This window comes from Tetrao urogallus (assembly GCF_951394365.1).
Source record: "Tetrao urogallus genome assembly, chromosome: 17".
Taxonomy (NCBI): Eukaryota; Metazoa; Chordata; class Aves; order Galliformes; family Phasianidae; genus Tetrao; species Tetrao urogallus.
The window spans coordinates 8835991-8855314 of NC_136830.1; the positions used below are offsets into that span (position 1 = coordinate 8835991).

General features: G+C 39.4%; 1 protein-coding gene across 1 annotated transcript; it reads left to right on the top strand.

Moving 5' to 3' along the window:
* Window positions 1-1358: 1358 nt before the first annotated feature.
* On the top strand, window positions 1359-16118 carry PRR14L (proline rich 14 like; the record flags this gene model as incomplete). Its single annotated transcript, XM_079543685.1, has 8 exons — window positions 1359-1814; window positions 3306-3363; window positions 4638-10314; window positions 13247-13315; window positions 14063-14225; window positions 14475-14581; window positions 15093-15164; window positions 15812-16118. The coding sequence occupies 8 exons, from the start codon at window positions 1359-1361 to the stop codon at window positions 16116-16118; spliced, it is 6909 nt and encodes a 2302-aa protein (XP_079399811.1).
* Window positions 16119-19324: the final 3206 nt, after the last annotated feature.

The following is a 19324-nucleotide window of genomic DNA, read 5'->3' on the forward strand; positions in this document are numbered from 1 at the left end:
GCCCACCCGGCCCAGAACCCCGAGACTGAAGGAGAAACGCGACTCAACGCCGCGAGCCAAAGCCTGAGGGACGGCACTAAGGGGCGCGAGCCGAGCTCAGACGCTAACCTCCCGCCAGCGACCGGGCGGAAGCGGCGCCGCCAAGAACCACTTCCGCATCCGGGTTCCGGCCCTCGCGTCACGTGATGCCCGCCACAGAGCGGCGGAGTGGGCGGGGCTCCGGGGCAGGGGAGAGCCGTGGGCGGGGCCATCGTAACGGCCGTACCGCGCGAGGGAGGGGGCGGCGGGCCCGGATGAGGAAGTGATGTGAGCGGGCCGTGGAGCGGAGAGGAGCGGGGCGGCCGCGGGTAACGGCGGCGGGACGCGGCGGGACGGGCGGTGGTCGTGCTTCGCCGGGTGGGGCCGCCTTGTCCCGCTGCGCGGGGCTGCAGAGGCCTGGGAGGCGCCGGGCCGCGCGTCGAACAAAGCCGCGCTCGGAGCGTGCCGTGCGGCTGCCGGGGCTCCGGGAGCGTCGGGTCGGGCCCTCGCTGCTGGGGGCGGCCCGGTGCCGGCGGTGCGTCGCGTCACGTCCCGCCGCGGTGCGGGGCTCCGGGCGGAGCGCCTCTGAGGGTTGGAAGAGCCGCGGGATTGCGGCTTTGCGACAGCTGAAAGCTTCGAAAACTGACAGGAGGGAAAAGGTCGCTTCGGGTTAGCCGGGAAGTAGAGCGTGCTGCGAGCGCCAGGTGCGCTGCGGCGCTTTCGGGGTTCCCTGGCAGTTGGAGCTGTAGAAGCGTGGCTCGGCAGTGCTGGTCTCTGTTAACGAAGCTTTGGCCTGGGTGCCCTAATAGCTCTCAGCCCCGTGAAGTTACAGGGTCACGGAGCCGCGGCGGTGTTGGATCGAAGGGCATCTTACAGCCCCAAGCCCTGCCGGGTGCTGCTGCCCCCAGGTCGGGTTGCCTGTGGCCTCAGGCACCTCCAGGGATGGGGCACCCACAGCTCTTCTTTTCCAGGGTCTTACCTCCCTCTGAGTGAAGAATTTTCACCTAATATCCAATCTAAATCTCCTCTCTTAGTTTAAAGCTGTTCTCCCTTGTCCTGTCGCTGTCAGATGGAGTAAAAAGTCAGTCCTCCTGTTTATAAGCGCCCCTCGAGTACTGAAAGGCACTGCAGTAAAGTCTCCCTGGAGCCTTCTCTTCTCCAAGCTAAACAAGCTTCAACAGCCTTTCTCCATAGGAAGGGTGCTCCAGCTCTGAGCATCTTTGAACCTTGAACAGTAAAGCTTTCCTTTTGTTTCTGAGATTACTCCTATCTTTGTTGATTTAAGGTTGCTTTTATTTTTAGGGTAAACTGTGAAAGACAGTGGGCCTCCAGCTGCCCCCATGCTCTCATCTGGGGTGGAATGTCTCCTTGACTCCTCTGCCTGTTCTGGCACTGAAGACCTTCACGAGGGGCTCAGCATCCCTGCTGGCCTTATGGCTGTGTCTGAGCCCGGTGCTGGATTAGATGCAGAGCCTGATGTGTCCACACCTGAGCTGGCCCACAGTAGTGAGCTGTCATCAGAGCACCACAGGACTTTGGAGGAAAAAGGCTTTGGTGAGGAAGCAGTGCATGTGGATGATGTGGTCAGAGAGGCTCATTGGGAGCCAGCAGAACCGCTTACCAAAGAATTACTACACAATGGAGGTGCTGAAAAGGATGAAGAAAACAAACAAACTCACAGGAAACAAGACTGTTCTAGTGGAGAATACCAGCAAGGAGATAAAGAGGCACAAGATGCTGAAGAGGGCCGCGCTGAATGCTGTGCTCTAAAACCTGGGGAAAAATGGTTAAAACAAGTAAGCAAATTAGGAAAAAAAAAACATATCTGTGTGATATTTGGAAATTAAAGTTGGCACAACAACACATAGGATTTTGTCCATGTGATTTTCTACTTATTTGTGACTTCAGTCATGTGTGTCCTTAGATTATCATAGGTCCAGTGAAAAACTGATTATATTTGAGTAGACCAGTGGTGTTTTAAAAAAATCAAGGTTTTTTTAAGTACCACTGGAATGGTAAGAAAGCAGGTATGTAACAGAGAAAAGACTAAAGCTGACTGGTGGCTAAAAAGGAGAAAGAAACAACTGAGAAAGCTCTTATGCCAATATCTGTGTTCTGTGGATACAGCACATTTTACAACTATGATCTGTAGTCAAAGTACTAACTGCTAAGTAACAGCTATTTCAGTCTGGTAACTATTTTAATGCTACAGGAGACTTCAGCCTAGCATTTCGGTTTTACTCTGAAAATGAAGATTCTTCTTCATTTTTGGAATTATAATTTGTAACAAAGTAAGAGTTAGTGAACTGTTAGTGTTCCCTTTCAAATAAGGAGCTCACAAGGTCATGGTTTATTTTTCCTCCTCTCTAGCAAAGGCTGATGATAAAAATGTTGTTTTTAGGCAAAGACATGGTGAAAAATGTGCCAAATAGTTTACCATCAACTGAAGAGTTGCAAAACTCTTTATTAAAAAGTCAAGATTTTTTTAGTTCCTGTTGATCATTTTTCTGAAGTTTGTAAACAGGGTTTTTATATATAGAAGAATAGGGGAGGAAAAAAAATGTATTCTGACTGAACATACACCAGCTTATCTGGATAAGTTGCATGGTTTACAATGTTGCAGAATAGCAAAATATTTTGTCATTTTAAATATATTTATTTTCCTTTTTGATATGTTTGATTTATTTGAAGAGTTGTGAAAATAATTAGTTTTTCCATAGTTGTGTTTCCAAGATGAACTCTCATGTCCTTCAAATATTGAGACGGTTTATTGGATTGGGTTGAGATTTTTTTGTGTGTGTGTTTGTTTTTTTTCCCCAGAACCTAAGTCACTTGTTCTGGATATATGTGGTTTTGAGCCAAGGGAGAGGGAATGGTGGAAGGCAAGTTCTAGTAAATAACAGGGAAGACATGCATCTTACCAAAAGCATACAGTAACAGCCTGGGAAGGCTTGGAGACTGGATTATTCCTCTGATTCATATTTGCAACAATTTCCATTTAAACTACCTACATTTTAGCTGCTTGCATGGGAATACTTTGCTGCTGCTAAATACAACAGCACTTTACAATGCTAAATATGTCTTTTGTATGCTTCACTATTCAGTGCTGAGCTGCTGTTGATTGATAGGGCCAGAAAGGAATGGCAAGTGCCTGTAGAAGGCTAGAAGGCCTTACATGTTCTGAGGTTTGTCCTTCTCAGACAGAGCTAACTTAGGTGAGCAGGTGCAGTCCCTGAAATGTTTCAGAAAATTGATCTATATCCACTTCTATTTTTGTCATGTTCCAGGAGGATCCTCATCTAAACAAGCACGAGGTAAATTCTTCAGCTAGCTGTTGCGCAAAAGGTGCGTATTTGTGGTGTGTTGTGTGTGTTGTGTGCCCCTGCTTTTCTCTCAGATTCCTTTTTGTTGATTTGAAATTGTAAGATGGCTCACTGAATTTGTTCTACAGTAGAAACTATTACTCTGCATTGTTCAAACAATATGAAAGTTTCATCCTTCGCTTTTTTACAATAGCCTGTATACTCTTCTAAAGACTTTTTACAGAAAAGATGTGTTTTAGTTATTTTGCTGGAATACTTACCCAAACCAGAAGCTCTTGTTGGTAGCAGACGTTTTGCATTTCCTTATTCTTCAGAGCTGGCTTACATAACAGTGGTAATAACAAAGATGTAAAAATATGACTCATCCATTTTCTAATTTTTAGAAAACTACAAGTCCAGAATTCAAAGGAAGAATATAGTAAAACTCATCCTTAGTTTCATTATGAGCTGTAATTTTTCTGGCTCCAAATGATTTTGTCACTTGGCCTACAGCTAGTAATTATTTTTTTTTTCCTCTCTCGTGCCTTGTTGTTGATGAGGAAATCATAGAATCATAGAACTGTTTGAGTTGGAAGGGACTCCTAAAGGTCATCCTGTCCAACTTCCCTGTCTTAATTTGCTGTAATATTACTTTTTAATAATACCATTTGGTCTTGATCCTTAGTTGGAAGTATGAAAATGATGTGCAGAAGTATGAGTGCATATGTAAAGTTTTGAATATAAGGATGTTGAACAGCAGCTTTCAGTTTTGAACTTTGTCATTCTCTTCATGACTTTACAAAAATGTTTGTTACCAATCCAAATTGTTTGGACAGAATGAGATATAGGTTGTCCTCCTGTAGATTTCTTATGACAAAAAATGTCTTCAAGGAAGAAGAAATGGAAATGGCAACTCAATGCCATGTTTCTAGAATACGGGAGATAAAGTACCCAGCTTTGATGTAACAAATAAATATTATGATGGACCAAGACTTCAAATGTATTGAATTACACAACTTGTATTGCTTCTGGTTTGTTATCAGAGGAATCTGAAAAATACAGGATATCTGCTGCTCACGTGGAATGTCTTTACTAAAAAGGACTACATTTGTTACATTGGGTTTGTGATGGAGTTGTTTGCTTTTTTTTTAATGATTTGTATTAGAACTGCTAGCTTCGATTCTCACTTCTTCAAAAGCTTTGATAACCAAGACAGACTATACACAATAGTGTGTATATCATCAGGAGAAACATAGTAAGCTAAATGCCTTCCAAATGCATTGTATAGTACTGATTTGCTTTATTTTTCTTGTGCAGGAGAAAACCAGGCAAATGTTCAGGTGACAGCTGAAACTCTCCCAAAGCTTACTGAAGAAGCACAAGGTATGAAGGCTGATGGGACTAGAATATTTAGTAAAGCAGGATACCAGAATGGCAGTGTGAGTAAAGGTCTTCTACCTGAGAGCGATGAATGCCCAAACATAGACACGGTCATGGCTAGAGCTGGGGTTTCAGAAACCACCAGGCTAGATTTCATAGAGCCTTTAAAAGTTACGGACGTTGAATCAACAACAGAACACTCACAAGAAATAAGTGAATATAATGAGTTGAAAGCCCATGCTGACATCTCATTGAGAACAGGGAGCAATGTTGTATCTATTTTGGAGACTACAGAAGAAAAGTTGCCTAGACAAAATCTCGTTAATGAATTCAATACATCACTTGATAATTGTCACACTTATCGTCACAATGAAGAAAACAATACTTGTGACCTCTGTACCGTTTTTCCACATAGACATAATGAACCTGTTAGGTTATCATCAGTAGGAAGTTGTAGAATGCTCTCCATAAAAAGTTCTGAAGTTATGTGTTCGGTTCTGGAAAGCGTCTGTTATCTGGACTTCAGAAATGTGTCACTAGACAACAACAGTACTGCAATCCATGGAATTATCAATGAAACCTCAAAAAAGCATCTTCCTGAAAGCATGACAAGTCAGACTACTTATGATCACAGAACTGGATTTGTAAAGAACTGCACCTCCAAGTCCATGCCAGTAGAGCATCTCTCACTGCTAAGTAAGAAAGAATTATCTAGTGATAAAACTGGTGATGGGGAAACAAATGATAGTACAAGTAAATCATACATCTCTGAATTTGAAGAGGCTGCTGAAATCCAGAGAGAAATTGCTGTGGGGGGTAACACTGAAGCTCGAGAGAGTGCTGATGTTGAGCACTGTCATCCTTCACTTTTCAATTCTATTGCTCCATCTTCTGAGGAGTTCTCGAACGAAAAATTAGAAACAATTCCGTCAAAAGCCAGTAAGTGGAAAAAGGACCAGTTGCAATTTTCTGTAAGTGATATATGCAAGGATGATTTAAAAGAAAGTGTTCTGTTGAAGGAAACAAATAGCACTGCTTCCCATGAAACTGTACAGACAGATGTAGGCATTTATAAGGCCTACAGTAAAATTTCTTTTCCCACTAGGCATGACTGTCAGGATCTTTCTGCCAAGCTAGAAGATGATTCACCTGAGGTACAATTGTTTGAGCAGGAATCCCAGAGTAATACGTTAGAGTTTTCTGACAAAGAAACTAATTTGATTTATACACTAAATGTAATTCTACCTCCTCTTGCACAAAAATCAAGAGAGCCTCACTGTGATGAGTGTCCGTTTTGTACTGCTAATGAAGCTGCAAGCAAGGACAAAGTTCAGGATAATCTATCTGGAAAAGAATTGTTTGATTCTTCTGGGACAACAGAGGAACAAGTTTCTGAATTTGTGCTGCATAAAGATAAATTCACGTCCTCAATAAATCCCAAGACTTCTGATGAATCCAGTATGACAGGCAACATTTCCCAGAAGAACAAGAAGTCTTCAGAAGGGAAGGTAGAGAGTGTAGAAAATGAACATAGCAACACGTGGCAATGTAGTAATCAGACTTTAAAAGACCAGCATACAGCTTCCACTACTTCCAGTATCTTATCAAGTAGTACACCTGTAGGTGATGCTGTCCTGAACAGTAACTTTTTTAAGGCTGATATTGAGATGAAGATTGAAAATGATAGTTTGGAAGAAGTTTCAGTTGGATGTAATAGTAAAAAGACAATCACTTTTCTGGAAGAATGCTGCCCTTTGTCATGTAGATCTCTTCCCTGTCAAGATGACTGGGGCAATAGATGTGTAGCTCTGCATGGGATAAATGATATTTCCACAGAAAAAAGCATGTTTTGCCTAACTTATGATGCAGAGGAACCTCCTGCTATCTTAGTAGGAGATGAGGTTTCAAATAAGAATATGAATAAGAATATGAAATCTGAAAATGTGAAACAATTTGATCTTTGTAAATTAACAGATTGCAGTGAAATTATTTGTGACAAAGATGAGGCAGAAAAACAATTTAGTATGTGTGCTGTCCATACCCATGAATTTGATAAAATAAGAACTGTGAGTTCTCCAAAAGTTCTTGAAGGGAATTGGAGAAGTGAGACTGGTAAACAGCTATTAGTCAGAAATTTGAACAAAAAAAATTGTGTTCATAATTTTGAATTTTGCAACTCTCCATTACTTCTGAAGATGAGAGAACTAGGCACATCTGGGAAGAAAGGAATGTCATCACTCACAGCTAGTTCTTCTGAGTACAGCTTTTCTATCTGTGGTGCGTGTCCGCTGCTCAACAATATGAATATGCAAACAAGACATGCTATCCAAACAGAAATGACCGTTTCTCCAATGGAAAATCAGTTTCTTGCACATCAGAGTGAGTTCTATGGCCTGGTTCATGGCAGAAAGCAACATGTAGAAAGCTTAAACAAAGAACCAAATACTGGTTTACAGTATATTGCTACTTCTGCAGAGGAAGCTAAACTGTCAATCAGCTCTAGCCAACATCAACAGATATTGTTAAAAAAAGGTGATGACCTGACTTTGTTAGGTCATAAACATGTAAGAGAAGATGGTTTTCAAAGAACTTTAAAAGAGAATGCAGTGGATTTTGAGTCTTCAAGTGGTTTAACAAATGCAGACTACTCAAGATGCATCGGTTTTGTCAGTGATGTAATTCAAGAGAAGACGACAGAAGTAAAAGAAAGTGAGAACGGCTGTGGAAGAGCAGATAAAGGAACTCATGAAGAAAGCCTTCCTGATAGCAAATCACAATGTTCACAGCATGCTTTGTCCATCAAATCTGTGAAAGACAAAGTAGAGCTAGTAATTTCAAGAAATGCAAGGAAGCGATCCTTGGCAAAGATGAAGTGGTTAACTGGGGACCAAGCAGTTAATGTCTCGTTTTTGCCCTCCTCATCAATTCATGGGAGTCTGTTTTATAAGCCAGAAATGTGTGTACCTTCAGAGATGGAAAACAAAAATCTGAAAATAAAATCTGTCTCAAATAATTCTTGCTCACAGTTAATGTTGGAGCCTGGTAAAGAAAATGATGCTAAGAAGGGCGTGGGTCCATCTTGTTTTGTGAAGTTTAACATCCAGGATTCTTCTAATGAGACTCATGAGGATTCAGAAACACCATCGGCTCCAAACTTAGCTAACTCTTTGCCTCAGAAAGAAAAGCTATTTGTGTCATCTGAGAATACAGACATAGGTAATAGCGATTCATCTTCAGATGAAATTTCTTGGAAAGGTTCTTCAGTGACAAAACCTTTTTCTGTAACAATGTACATTAAGAGAGAAGCCAGCAATACTGAAATACCATCTTTAGAGGATGAAAAGGCAGCTAGCTCTCTGAAAGGTGCAAGAAGTTTCAGTGTTTGTGCATGCAACAAAGAAAGGCAGAGAGATGAGAGGCATGGTGTGCTGACTGCAAAAGTCATGGATGTGACCTTACCAAAAAGTGCTGATTTTGGAGAGAAGTTGAAGAATGCATGTACAGAAGAGAAAATGGAAAGAGAAGTGTCTCATAAAAAAAAGTTGCCTGTACATTCCTTACTTGATGGAGAAGATTGCTTATGGGCCTCAATAGAAGGTTTAAAAGAGTCTAGTAGCAAAACAATTACTCTAAGTACAGAGAACTATGAAAAAGGTTTTGAAGAAATCCCAAGACCTGACCTAAACAGTCTTTCAAAGGAAAGGAACGCTACAAAGCTTACAAGCTCCACTGATACCAGTTTACTATCAGAAGCTGTGCAAGACTGTCAAACTGCAGATGCATCTGATACAGAAACTTCACCAGAATTCAAATATAATGAAATGAACCTGCTATCAAATGGTTGTAAAGAATCATTACCAAATTATGCAGTTCAATGTGAAGTATGTGTGCCTTACAAATTAAATGCACAAAGCAAAGATAATGCAAAGGAAATTACAGGATGTCAAGACACTGTAGCAGCTCATTCAGTTTCCGTGGAAAATGAGACTTCAGATTCTGTGAGACGTGATAAAGTAGAGAAACGTCAGGCACGTAAACGAAAGAAAAAGTGTGAGGGGGTGAAAGTGCATGGGTCAGGCAAAGCAAAACAAGAAAAAAAGGCAGCGTACAAAGTGAAATCAAAAGTTGCAGTGCATCCAAGCGTATTGTACAGTTCTGAACTTTTATGCAGTTCTTCAAATGAGTTGGTGATGTCAAGAAATACAAAGTTTGAAAGTCCTTCAAAGGAAGCTTTTGCTGTGAGAAGCAGTGAAAATAAACTGTGTAGCACTTTACAAGAAATCAAAAGGCCAAAGATTACCACTGATACTATTAGTTCATGTTTTTTAAAGACTCAGGATTCAGAAATGGAAAACCTGAACCTTAAGGCAGGTTATAATGGAATTCTTGGTGCCTTTGGAACTAGAAATAAACTAAGAGGACCTCTCCCATTGAAAATACAGCCTGGAAGAACATGCAAAAAAGTTCCCACATCATATCAACTAGAAACTGTAAGAAAAATAAAAAAATCTAAAAGTTCAACTGTTTTGGAGCCTCCCTCAGAAATGCCCCCTAAACAGGAAAACACAGTCCTCAAATCTTTGTACTTTGCCTCTAAATCACCAACAGTGAAGAAGGAAATAGCCGTGAGATTTGTCCATATGCCGAGGCAGAAAGCCAAGAGGTGCAGTTTGCTGAGCAGCTTGAAATTCAGAAAATGTACCAAAGAACCAGCATTGCTGAGCAAGCTGTCTGCATTAGCCAGCAAATTGCTGGTACCTGCCACAAGCATCCATAGCTTGGAATCCCTGCCGTATTCTTCTGAAATTCTTCCAGCAGCTGCAAGGCACAGCCAGCGTAGATCTAAAAATCTATTGGAAGCTTTCTCTTGCATTAACAGGAACTTACACTCACGCTGGGCTGACAGTTGGTGTACCAAGATGTTCAGCTTTCAATCTTTGGCACTTTATTCAATGAGATCTACCAAAATACCTTCTTTAGATTCGAGCAACAATTCTCCGTCTTCTTTCTTGGATACCCCAGTGTTCCCTATTTCTTTTCACATAAAATTGGACTCCAGTCCTGTGACAGACCTCACATGGACTACATCTCAGCATTCTGTACATCATAAACTAGTTTTGGAAGAAATGCCTGCACCGCCTTCCACGTGGACTTTCCTCCTTTCTCAGAGCTGTTCAGGTGCAGCAGCAATCAAAGAAGATTCCAGTCAAGATCACAAGCTGCATTCCCCTCTCTCTGTAACAACCCCAGGGGTTGTTGCGCTTCATCCTGACCATGGAAGAAATGCCATAGCTGAAAGAACAGGAAGTTGCTCCATGCTTGGCCTTCATACAGTGTTAGCACTTTCTTCACCTGGATGTTACAGGATTTGGACAAGAAGAAGAAACTTAACCAGTCATATTCCTACCATCCAGAGACTATTTATATCCCAATTTACCCAGGGTTTGAAAGGGGGATCTAATGTACCAGATGACCTGGTCTCTTCCCTGCCGTACTCCTTGGGCAGGGCACTATCCATATGGAGTCAGCATGGTCCTTCTGCCTGTCCCTCCGAAATCACTCCTCTTCATTCCAGTCACTGCAAGTGGCAGCCAAGTGTGGGCATCGAGAACAGGTAAAACTCATCAACTTATTTCTGAGAATAAATATGCATAGGGTATGCTCTTGCTTCTTTTTTGGGGAAGTGAGGGTGATAAAAGCTTGTGTTGCAGGATCAGTTTCCTCCATTTCAAATCTACGTGTTCTGCTCCAAAAATGGCTTATTGTGGAAGATTCTTACCTACAGAACAGTCTGTTAGCTGAATTTAAATATATTTGCCTTCGCTTCTTTAATGCTGTCCTCTTTTGGCAGAATGGCTAACTCTATTTTCTTCTCCCATGCAAAATAAACACACCATGCATCAGAATATATAATGCAGAAAGGTGAGCTACTTCATTAGGTCTATTCAGAGTGACTGCAGAACAACTGGATTTCTGAGGTAGGAGAGTTTTTTTCAGAGGTCTGAAAAAGTTCAAGTTTCACTTGAACCACTGTAAAATATTCAATATCAGATTAGGAAGAATCCTAATTGGGGCGGGGAGGGAATTCAGTTAAATCTATAATTGCATTCCATGACTATTCTGTGCTAATTGAAAGCTCTTTATGTGTACTGTGCCTTTTGACTGTGTGTGCCAGATGTACTGAATTGTTGGCACATGCAACCCTAGTTCCATTTCAGGCTGGTAAGGAATTTTGCTATGTCTGTCCTTCTCAAGTGGGAAGAGCACTGATGTCTACTTTGCATATTTCACTTCATTTTCCTACCTGCATTTGAAATCCTTTTGCTGAGAAACAGAATAAAAGAAGAGGTTCCTAGTGGTGGTATGAGATTGTTGCGAGCTCTTGTGCAAACTTTTCACCTGTTACATCTCAGTTACTGCTGCCTGAGACACAGGACAGTTTAGTCCCCAATCTTGCAGTCTTGAGATTCCTGGATAGACTGTGAGCTCATAAATTTGTTTCATTAAGTCTTCCATTTAATGTGGCAGTCTGTAGAGAACTGTTGAATTTGACTTTTATATAATTAGTGCTACATTTTACTTTGCGTAAGTGGAGAAAATACCTGTAAGTTTATTACTTGCTAGTATAAATTCTCACGTCTACTAGAAAGGTTTGAGTGAGAATATGAAATAACTGCTCAATTTTGTGAGTTCTTTGCACTAAAAGATAGAATTTGAATAGTGATAGAGACAACTTCGCAGCATATTCTATAAGACCTGGTTTCTTTTTTGCCCTACGAGGCAATATTTCAGTCTGGATTTTCTAATGTATAAATTAATGCTTTGGAAGTAACGCACCAGTAAGCACTACAGTTTGAGCACTTAGCTTAAAATAAGACACTGTTGCTTTTTTTTTTTTTTTTTTCCAAACACAAGGAAAACCTTTTTAAAGCTTCTTGCTGTGCATGAGATGAATTATTTTGTATTGTTGAGGCATTTTATTCTTGGACTTCGAGATGTGAGCTGACTTCGTCTCATGTTTTCTTCTATAGTTACATCTGCAGACTCTAAGGCAGTTTGTTAGAGCACAACCAGTTAACTAAAACTGTAGGAGGATTTAACTCCTTTTCATAAAGGGTAAATTGAGAACTGGCTGTTTTGCTATGAATTACTTTTTCCTAAAGAAGAGAAGACAAATCAAATCTGATCGCTCTATGTAAAAAATGCCCAAAGTTGAAGTAGCATAAAGCTCAGTTTGTTTTTTCTTCTTAGATATACGAAAGGAATTGCTGTACCTGTCTGGGTGCACTTAATGCTTCTGGCCCATTTGGGCGTTCTTTAATGTTACATTATTGTAGTGAATTTAAGGCAATAAGTCTGAAAGAATGTTTCCAGAATTGTAAGGACGTGTAGAAAGTGAATTCTATTTCTAAAATAATTGCACAAAAAATAGAATTAAAGGATTTGGATATAAAATAATTGAAAGAAAAAAAAAAACCTTTAAATATATGACACCATTTTAGATTCTGTTTTGCTGGAAATTGAAAGCTTGTTCTCATCAACTGATGATTCTTCTAAACATAGTAACAGAAGCAGTGGCAAAAGGATAATTCAGTAAATCTCTCCTAAATTTGTGTTTACTCGAAATCTCTATGATTACATAGAAATAAATACAGAAAATATAAATGTAAGAAATTCTGGCATATAAATACAAAAATACAAGAAAGTGAATTTGGTGCAGCATAAAAGCATTTTCAGTGCAGCTGATTATTTTTCATTCTGTAGCATTCCAGTCTGGCTGTAATATCTTTACGTCAGGACATTCAGTACGTTTAGCTGCTAGGTTGGAGGAGCAGCAAATACAAGATTTGCTGTTTGATGTAATAAAAGCTGTTCCAGTTCACTCCTTTTATTTTATTGCTTTTAATAGCGTGGACACAAAGTAAAGTTTAATGCTAAAGGACCTAAAGCTGATGTGCTGATTTTTTTTTTTTTTTTTAATTTTTTATTTTTTTACTCCACAGAAATGAGCAAACCTTATAGAAGGGCCTGTGGTTGTTCCGATTAAGTGTATTCCAGTGAGACTGTGGGAGTTAGAGACAGTGGAGGGGCAATTTAATGAAAATCCTTCCTTGCACTTTCTGCTGTTCCACCATTCACTTTTTTATTCAGTACAAAAATTATCCATGATTTTTGTTTCACTTTAAAAGTTCTTTTTTTAATAAGGAATTTAGACTTGCATAACAGTAGTTCAAGCATTAGCTCAAAAATTGTAATTATTTGTCTCCTTCTCTCTGTACTCTTTTCCTTTTCTTACCAGTACAATAATAAGTGGAAGTAGAACTATTTCCCTACCAAGCTATCAGTGAAATGTAGTTATTAGTGGGCTAAATGACAGATGTGGCTTGCTCTTGTATGATTCTAGTACTTCTTACCCTTCCCATTCCCAACACTAGCATTTTTTGTCTTACAGTTCAGATAATATTAAGAATCTTTTCCCTTATCTTTTTTTATAATGTAGGTCTAACTTCACTTTGTTTTTGTTTTTTTTTTTTCTGTTGAACCAGCTATGCTATATTACCACACTTACCTGTACAGGGTATGGAAGCACTACAGACTGCAGGTCATGAGATATGGTGAGTATCTAGAACTTTGATATTTATTCAGAGTGGCTGGATCATAAGCTTTCTTAGAAGGAGATGCTGTTATTGTTCTGTGTTTCAGTTTTTGACAGTTCACGTCAGTAATAGCTTTCTGATTAAAGTTCTGGAGAAACACAGTGATTGGATATTTGGGGGAACGCACAGGAGCATTCACACAAACACCAAGTAGATCACTGCACAGAACAATGCTGCTGCTTTCAGGCATGTTAAATATCTTACTATGAAATATGTATGCAAAACTGCAGAACTTAGTTTTCTTACTTGGATAAATATGCTCTTTTTGCTTGAGGAAGTGGAAATAAGGTGCTGATACTTTCTTCTACTCTTTTTCAGTGTTGGAATGGCAGATGGAAAAGCTCTTAAATTTATCTGTGAACAAAAAGTACTAAATTAATACCTGTGACAAATTTGCTGACAGAGCAGGAAAATTATTTTCTATCAGTAATTACTAACTAGAGCTATAAACCATATGGAAAGAAAAATAATGGTAAAATCAGATATTCAAAATACTGGCAATTTAGTTTATTCCAGTATCAATATTAGCTGCAGCAGCTTTTGGTTGTAGGCACACAGTGGAGAAAGCGCTCACTTACACAGTTTCTATGAACCATGTTGTTTTATGTGCCCATACTGCAATTTAGGGACAAGAGCAGGGAATGCAGTTGCAACATAAACTGGGTCTTGATCTACTTATATCCTCTTCTTCCTATTTTTTTACAGTCTGGAACCTCCATTCCCTCTTCCACTACCAAAGTCTTGCATGCTTTCGGAAGCATTGCCCCCTATGCTTCCAGAACCTGAACTTCAGGTCCATGCCCCTGATGCAGCAGATAGTTCCACTCCAGACTGTTTTAGATCCCAAGATGACACAGAACTGAAAAAAGTGAGTTCATTTGAGATTTTAGGTATCTCAGATATCTGCTGGTGAATGTTACCTATTAAATGTTAAAAGACAAGGCTTCTAGTCCTAGTCTGTGCTCTTTGTTTCTTTTTTCTTCTTTTCCTTTTTTTTAAAGCAGAAATAGTGTGGAAAAAACAAAGATGAGTGGGGAATTTGGGTAACTGCCGTGGTAATTACTTCCTTCATCTTAACTTCTTTTCTTTCTTTTTTTCTTTCTTTTTTTCCCCTAAGACTGAGCCAGAAGAGAGGCCAAAGAAAGTCTCACAGATCCGAATCAGGAGAACTGTTCCTAGGCTAGATCATAACCTTACTCCTATGGGGCTACCCAAACCAAAAAGGTGAGCCATACCATTTGAATGGACCTTCTTTGGTTATTTTGTTTATTGTATAGGAGTGCAGAAGGTCTGCATTTCTTCACGTAGAGACTTGATAATTAAGTGTGAAAATTAAGTTTTAAAATCAGTCTGAAGAGAGGAAATGTTATAATCTGCTAAACTGTGTTTTCTTCGCTTCCACAAAAAAAAAAAAGTGACCTGTGAATGGTTTTCCCTTTCCTTTGGGCATCATTATCTCAAAACATCACAGTGTGCTAGAAAGAGCATTGGTCTGTGCAGGCAAGACCAGTTTTGACACAGATGTTTTTAAAATGCCACCTGAAACGAGGTACTTTTTTATTCATTCTTCTCTATCCCTAGTTATTTTAATTGGGTGTTTTAAGCTGAAGGATAATTAGTTAGCATTTAAGTACAGAAGACAAACAGTACAATTTAGTGATTCTAATAAATCACTGTGGTGTTAGAAGACACTTTTGAAATTTTTCTTTCTTGATTTTGTTCATTACTTTTCCAGGCTTAAGAAGAAAGAATTTAGTCTAGAAGAAATCTACACAAACAAGAACTACAAGTCCCCTCCTCCAGCCAGGTTTGTTGCCTCCTAACGAGAACCACTGAGATAAATGTGCATTACTTAGGCAGAGAGAGGGAGCAGACTGAAGAGTTCTGAAATCTAAGAGGGAGTTAGATTTGAAAAACTGCTCGAGTTCAAAGCAATATGGAAAGATAATGCAAAATCAGTATCTTACAGAATTCATACGGTAAACAGTGAAAAAGAATACAAACTAAGAATTTGCAGTTATCCAAGTATAGATGTATATTTTTATCTATCCATTCAATCTAGTCTCCATCCACATACTTACCTTTTCAGAATCTGAGGGCAACTGAATATTCTTTAAATCACAAGAGTAATTGTCTGTTATCAAGTATATCATGACTATCAAGACTGGTGCTTTCTTCTATAAAATCAAATTTCTCTGTAATTGTGCTTTTGAACTGAAATACAAAGAGATTCAAACCACATGTGTATGCATCAATAACATTATTTAGCTAGCAGTATAAATGTGCAGTTGCTGGAAGTGCAAACTGTAAACATACATGAGAATATATATATGAACGGGCTCTAAAAATGTAAAAAGTTAGGAGTGTTTGCTTGGGTTATGAAATCATTGCTCTCCCTGTCCTTGTAAGGGGACTTCTTGAGTATTCATCAGCTCTGTCTTCTGCTTCTATCAGGAGCTTGGAAACAATCTTTGAAGAGCCCAAGGAAAAGAATGGACACTTGATTTCTGTCAGTCAGCAGAAGAGAAAGCGCATTCTGGAGTTTCAGGACTTCACTGTTCCTCGGAAGAGAAAGGCACGGGGCAAAATGAAAGCAGTGGGAAGTTTCACTCGAGCAAAAAAAGCTGCACCACAAAGTGCAGAGTTAGATGCCCTTCTGAGTCAGAAGCTAATGGACCTTGAAGAATTTTTTGCAAAGGAGGATGAGCAGTTGTTGTCTTCTAGCACTGGGGGGAGCCATGAGCTGAAAATGGTCCAGTGAGCTACTTCAGTATGAATTGTAGTCCTTTTGGGAGAAATCTACTGATTTCTTACCTTACTCTACTACTCTCTTGTAATATATGACGATCAAGTAATGGCTGTGACCCTCTAAGGTGCTATTTAATCTATTTTTTGGTTTTTTTTCTTTTTTTGCTACTGGAGGGATTCTCTTAGGGTCACGTGTGACTTAGCATTCCTTCCCCAACCCCCGGAAGTTATGGCTAACATTTAGTTATGTTTCAAGACCTTTTAAGGGTAGAGTGGGAGTATCAGGGAGGAAGTAGCACACCTTCCATGATGCTGGGACTCTGTACTCCAAAATCTTTGCACATTGAATCTGCTGTTACTACTGTAATGGCTTTTTGAACAATATGACATAAGAGTATGTGGTGTTTGGTAAAGATACATTTGAGCCAACATATTCTTGATAATACCACTAAATTTTTAATAATTAAAAATAGCATTCCTATCTTACTTTCAATTGTTTCTTCCTTCTGTTTATTTAGAAGGTTCCTTATAAATTTCTGTGCCCTTCCTGGCTTCAGGCAGCAGAAGCTCCACATAACTAGACTTTAATGAACTTGCACTTTGTATCCTTGTTTTATTTGCAGCATGAGGACCTCTTTTAACACAACTGAGATTACAAAACAAAAGAATAAGTAATACTTTCAGAAAAGATGATGCCCACTGCTATTTCTTCCTAAACAGTGATTTTTTTTTTACCAAATTGGCTGATACTTTATACCCCTTCTCCAGAGGCAAATCCCAGGAGTACATTAAACCACAGGGTATGCAAGTAGAGTTTTTTATTAGCTGAGCTGAACTGCTTCATCCAAGAAGCACCAGCAAATCCTTTGAGACTCATTTCAAAGCGATTTTCATTTCAGAAAATACAGTCAGCTTGATTTTAACACCCGTTTTAGGTTTGCAGTTCAGATAGCTCCCAATCAGATTTTCTATGTACAGCACTGTTGTATGCAACAGCTAGTGTTGTACAAAGAGCCTCCTAGCATGTGAAAAACATTTATTTTTCATTAAGTGAGGCCATCTGTCATTAGATGATGCAACACTGGGCAATTTCTCAGCCATAACTTTTAAGAGAAGAGCACTCGCTTCTGGGATAACTTCTGTTAAACTTACTTGAAGAGTAATTCAGAATGAATGCTAGCTGCAGTACAGGTAATTTCTGTCCTTTAGTGCCTATAGAAGTTATTCATGTGAAGTTGTCTTTGTTGGGATGTTCAAATTTAACCAGTTTATTCTTTCATTTGTCTCTTAAAACTTGCACTTTCTTAGTTACCTATCCATATAACAAAGTTTATATTCACATTCAGAATAAGCAGCTATCTAGTGGGCAAGTATTTTGATAAAGTCCCAGTAAATGAAGAACTGAAAATACATCAGTGTCTTCTGCTGCTCTGCCACTTCTGTTACTGGCCTAACAGAAAACTCAGAATTAACAAGCAATCTGTTGAATTCCAGAGTTTGGAAAGTGGAGAAATGGAAGAAGAATATTACATTCTCTGTGCCTGAATCCTGACATAAATGTATTCTGGGTTTGTTTTGCTCTCAGCCTATATGCTGGGATTAATGACAGTTTACATTCTTGTTTTGGAGGCTGATTAATCAGGAAGACTCAGGAAAAGAGAGAGTACAGACCTAGAGTAGTGGTCATTTGGATTTTGAGGATAAAATAAGGTAGGTAAACTTCAAACATACTGACATGCTGTTTCAGCAGCAAGGTCTGGTTAACCTAATTGAGCTGCTGGGGAACATTTTAATTGATCTTATTTTTATAGAAATCCCTAAAAAATAAAAAAATAAAGGTCAGCTACCTTTCAAAAAATATTTGAAACTGTCTCTATGTTGGCTTATTGCCCAAATATTGACTGGATGGAAGCTGTTGCAAGAGTGATATATATACACACATAGATATATTTTTATGGTTTTATGCTGTAGAATGGAATTGTGACACAGTGTTAATTAACCTTCTGTTAAAATGGGAGGCTTTTACTGTTGTGACAGAACTGAGCTGTAACCTCATTGGGGCTTTGAAGAAAACAGGGTGAGAGGGAGGGAGTTGGGTCCAAGCAAAGTTCAGGCTTCTGATGTGCTTCAAAATATGGAACTTTTTGTGTTGTTTTTTTTTTAATTATTTTTTTGTCTGCTTCCTTGCTCTGTCTTGTATCTCATTAATTGCTTTGAAACAACACTTAACTTTTTAATAGTTACAGCAGAGGGGGCATAAGAAAGAAAACACTTGATCCCCTTTTATTTACAATAATTGGAGGAGTAAGAAGATGATGTAGCAGTTGCCTAGGTTGTCTCAGACCTTAGGGTCTGTGAATTATTCTGATTTGGTTTCATATTTGTATGATAGTCGTAAGCTAATTGAGACAAAGCATTTTTTTTTTCTTCCTCCCCCATCCTCCTCAGGAACAGATGTCAGTCATACATGTGCACTTTTTTCCCTCTCCCACCTCTGTCCCTATTTACAACACTCATGGAACAACCTCGTTCCTTGTGGCTGTTCTTTGTACACTGGGAGTGATGATGGTGCAAAGGTAGGTAACTGCCACTCCGGGCTGCTTCTGTCTCAGGTTATTGAAGGAAAAAAGTAGAGAGAATGTTTGGGAGTCTAAAATACTTCCCTAGCAGAAGAATGTGTACAACTCTCTTTTCATAGAGCCTACTCCAGTAATTTTTTTTTCTTGTAACATCATGGAAAGGTATTGATAGATATGGCTCACAGAATGATGTCTAGAGCAGCTTGAGAAGAAACGCAAAGCTTTTGGCGTGCACCATCACATAGCAGTTGTTTTTCAGAGACAGGCAGCTCTTTTTACTAAATTTGCTGATTATGAGGGTTAGGTTTTTTTTCTTAAAATCTTATTTTCATCATGCTGCAACTGGAGCAGCTAAGACTACTTAATGTACATTAGGAAGTTTGCCTGCCTGGTCTTGTAGCTGCATACATTTGAGTTCTGATGTTTGCTGGATGTGATCTTCTGCAAGCAGTTCTCATTTATTGTATTTCATACGATTCGGGCCTTTGGCATATTGTGTTCCAGGTGCTTTTCTAGGATATGGATGCTAACTGTGGATTAAATGTCTATACAGTGCTATCATGTCAACAAATAGCTCAGTGAGAATTTGTACGCCTGTGCCATTAGCCTCCATCAAGCTCTTGGCATTTTATTTGTTCAA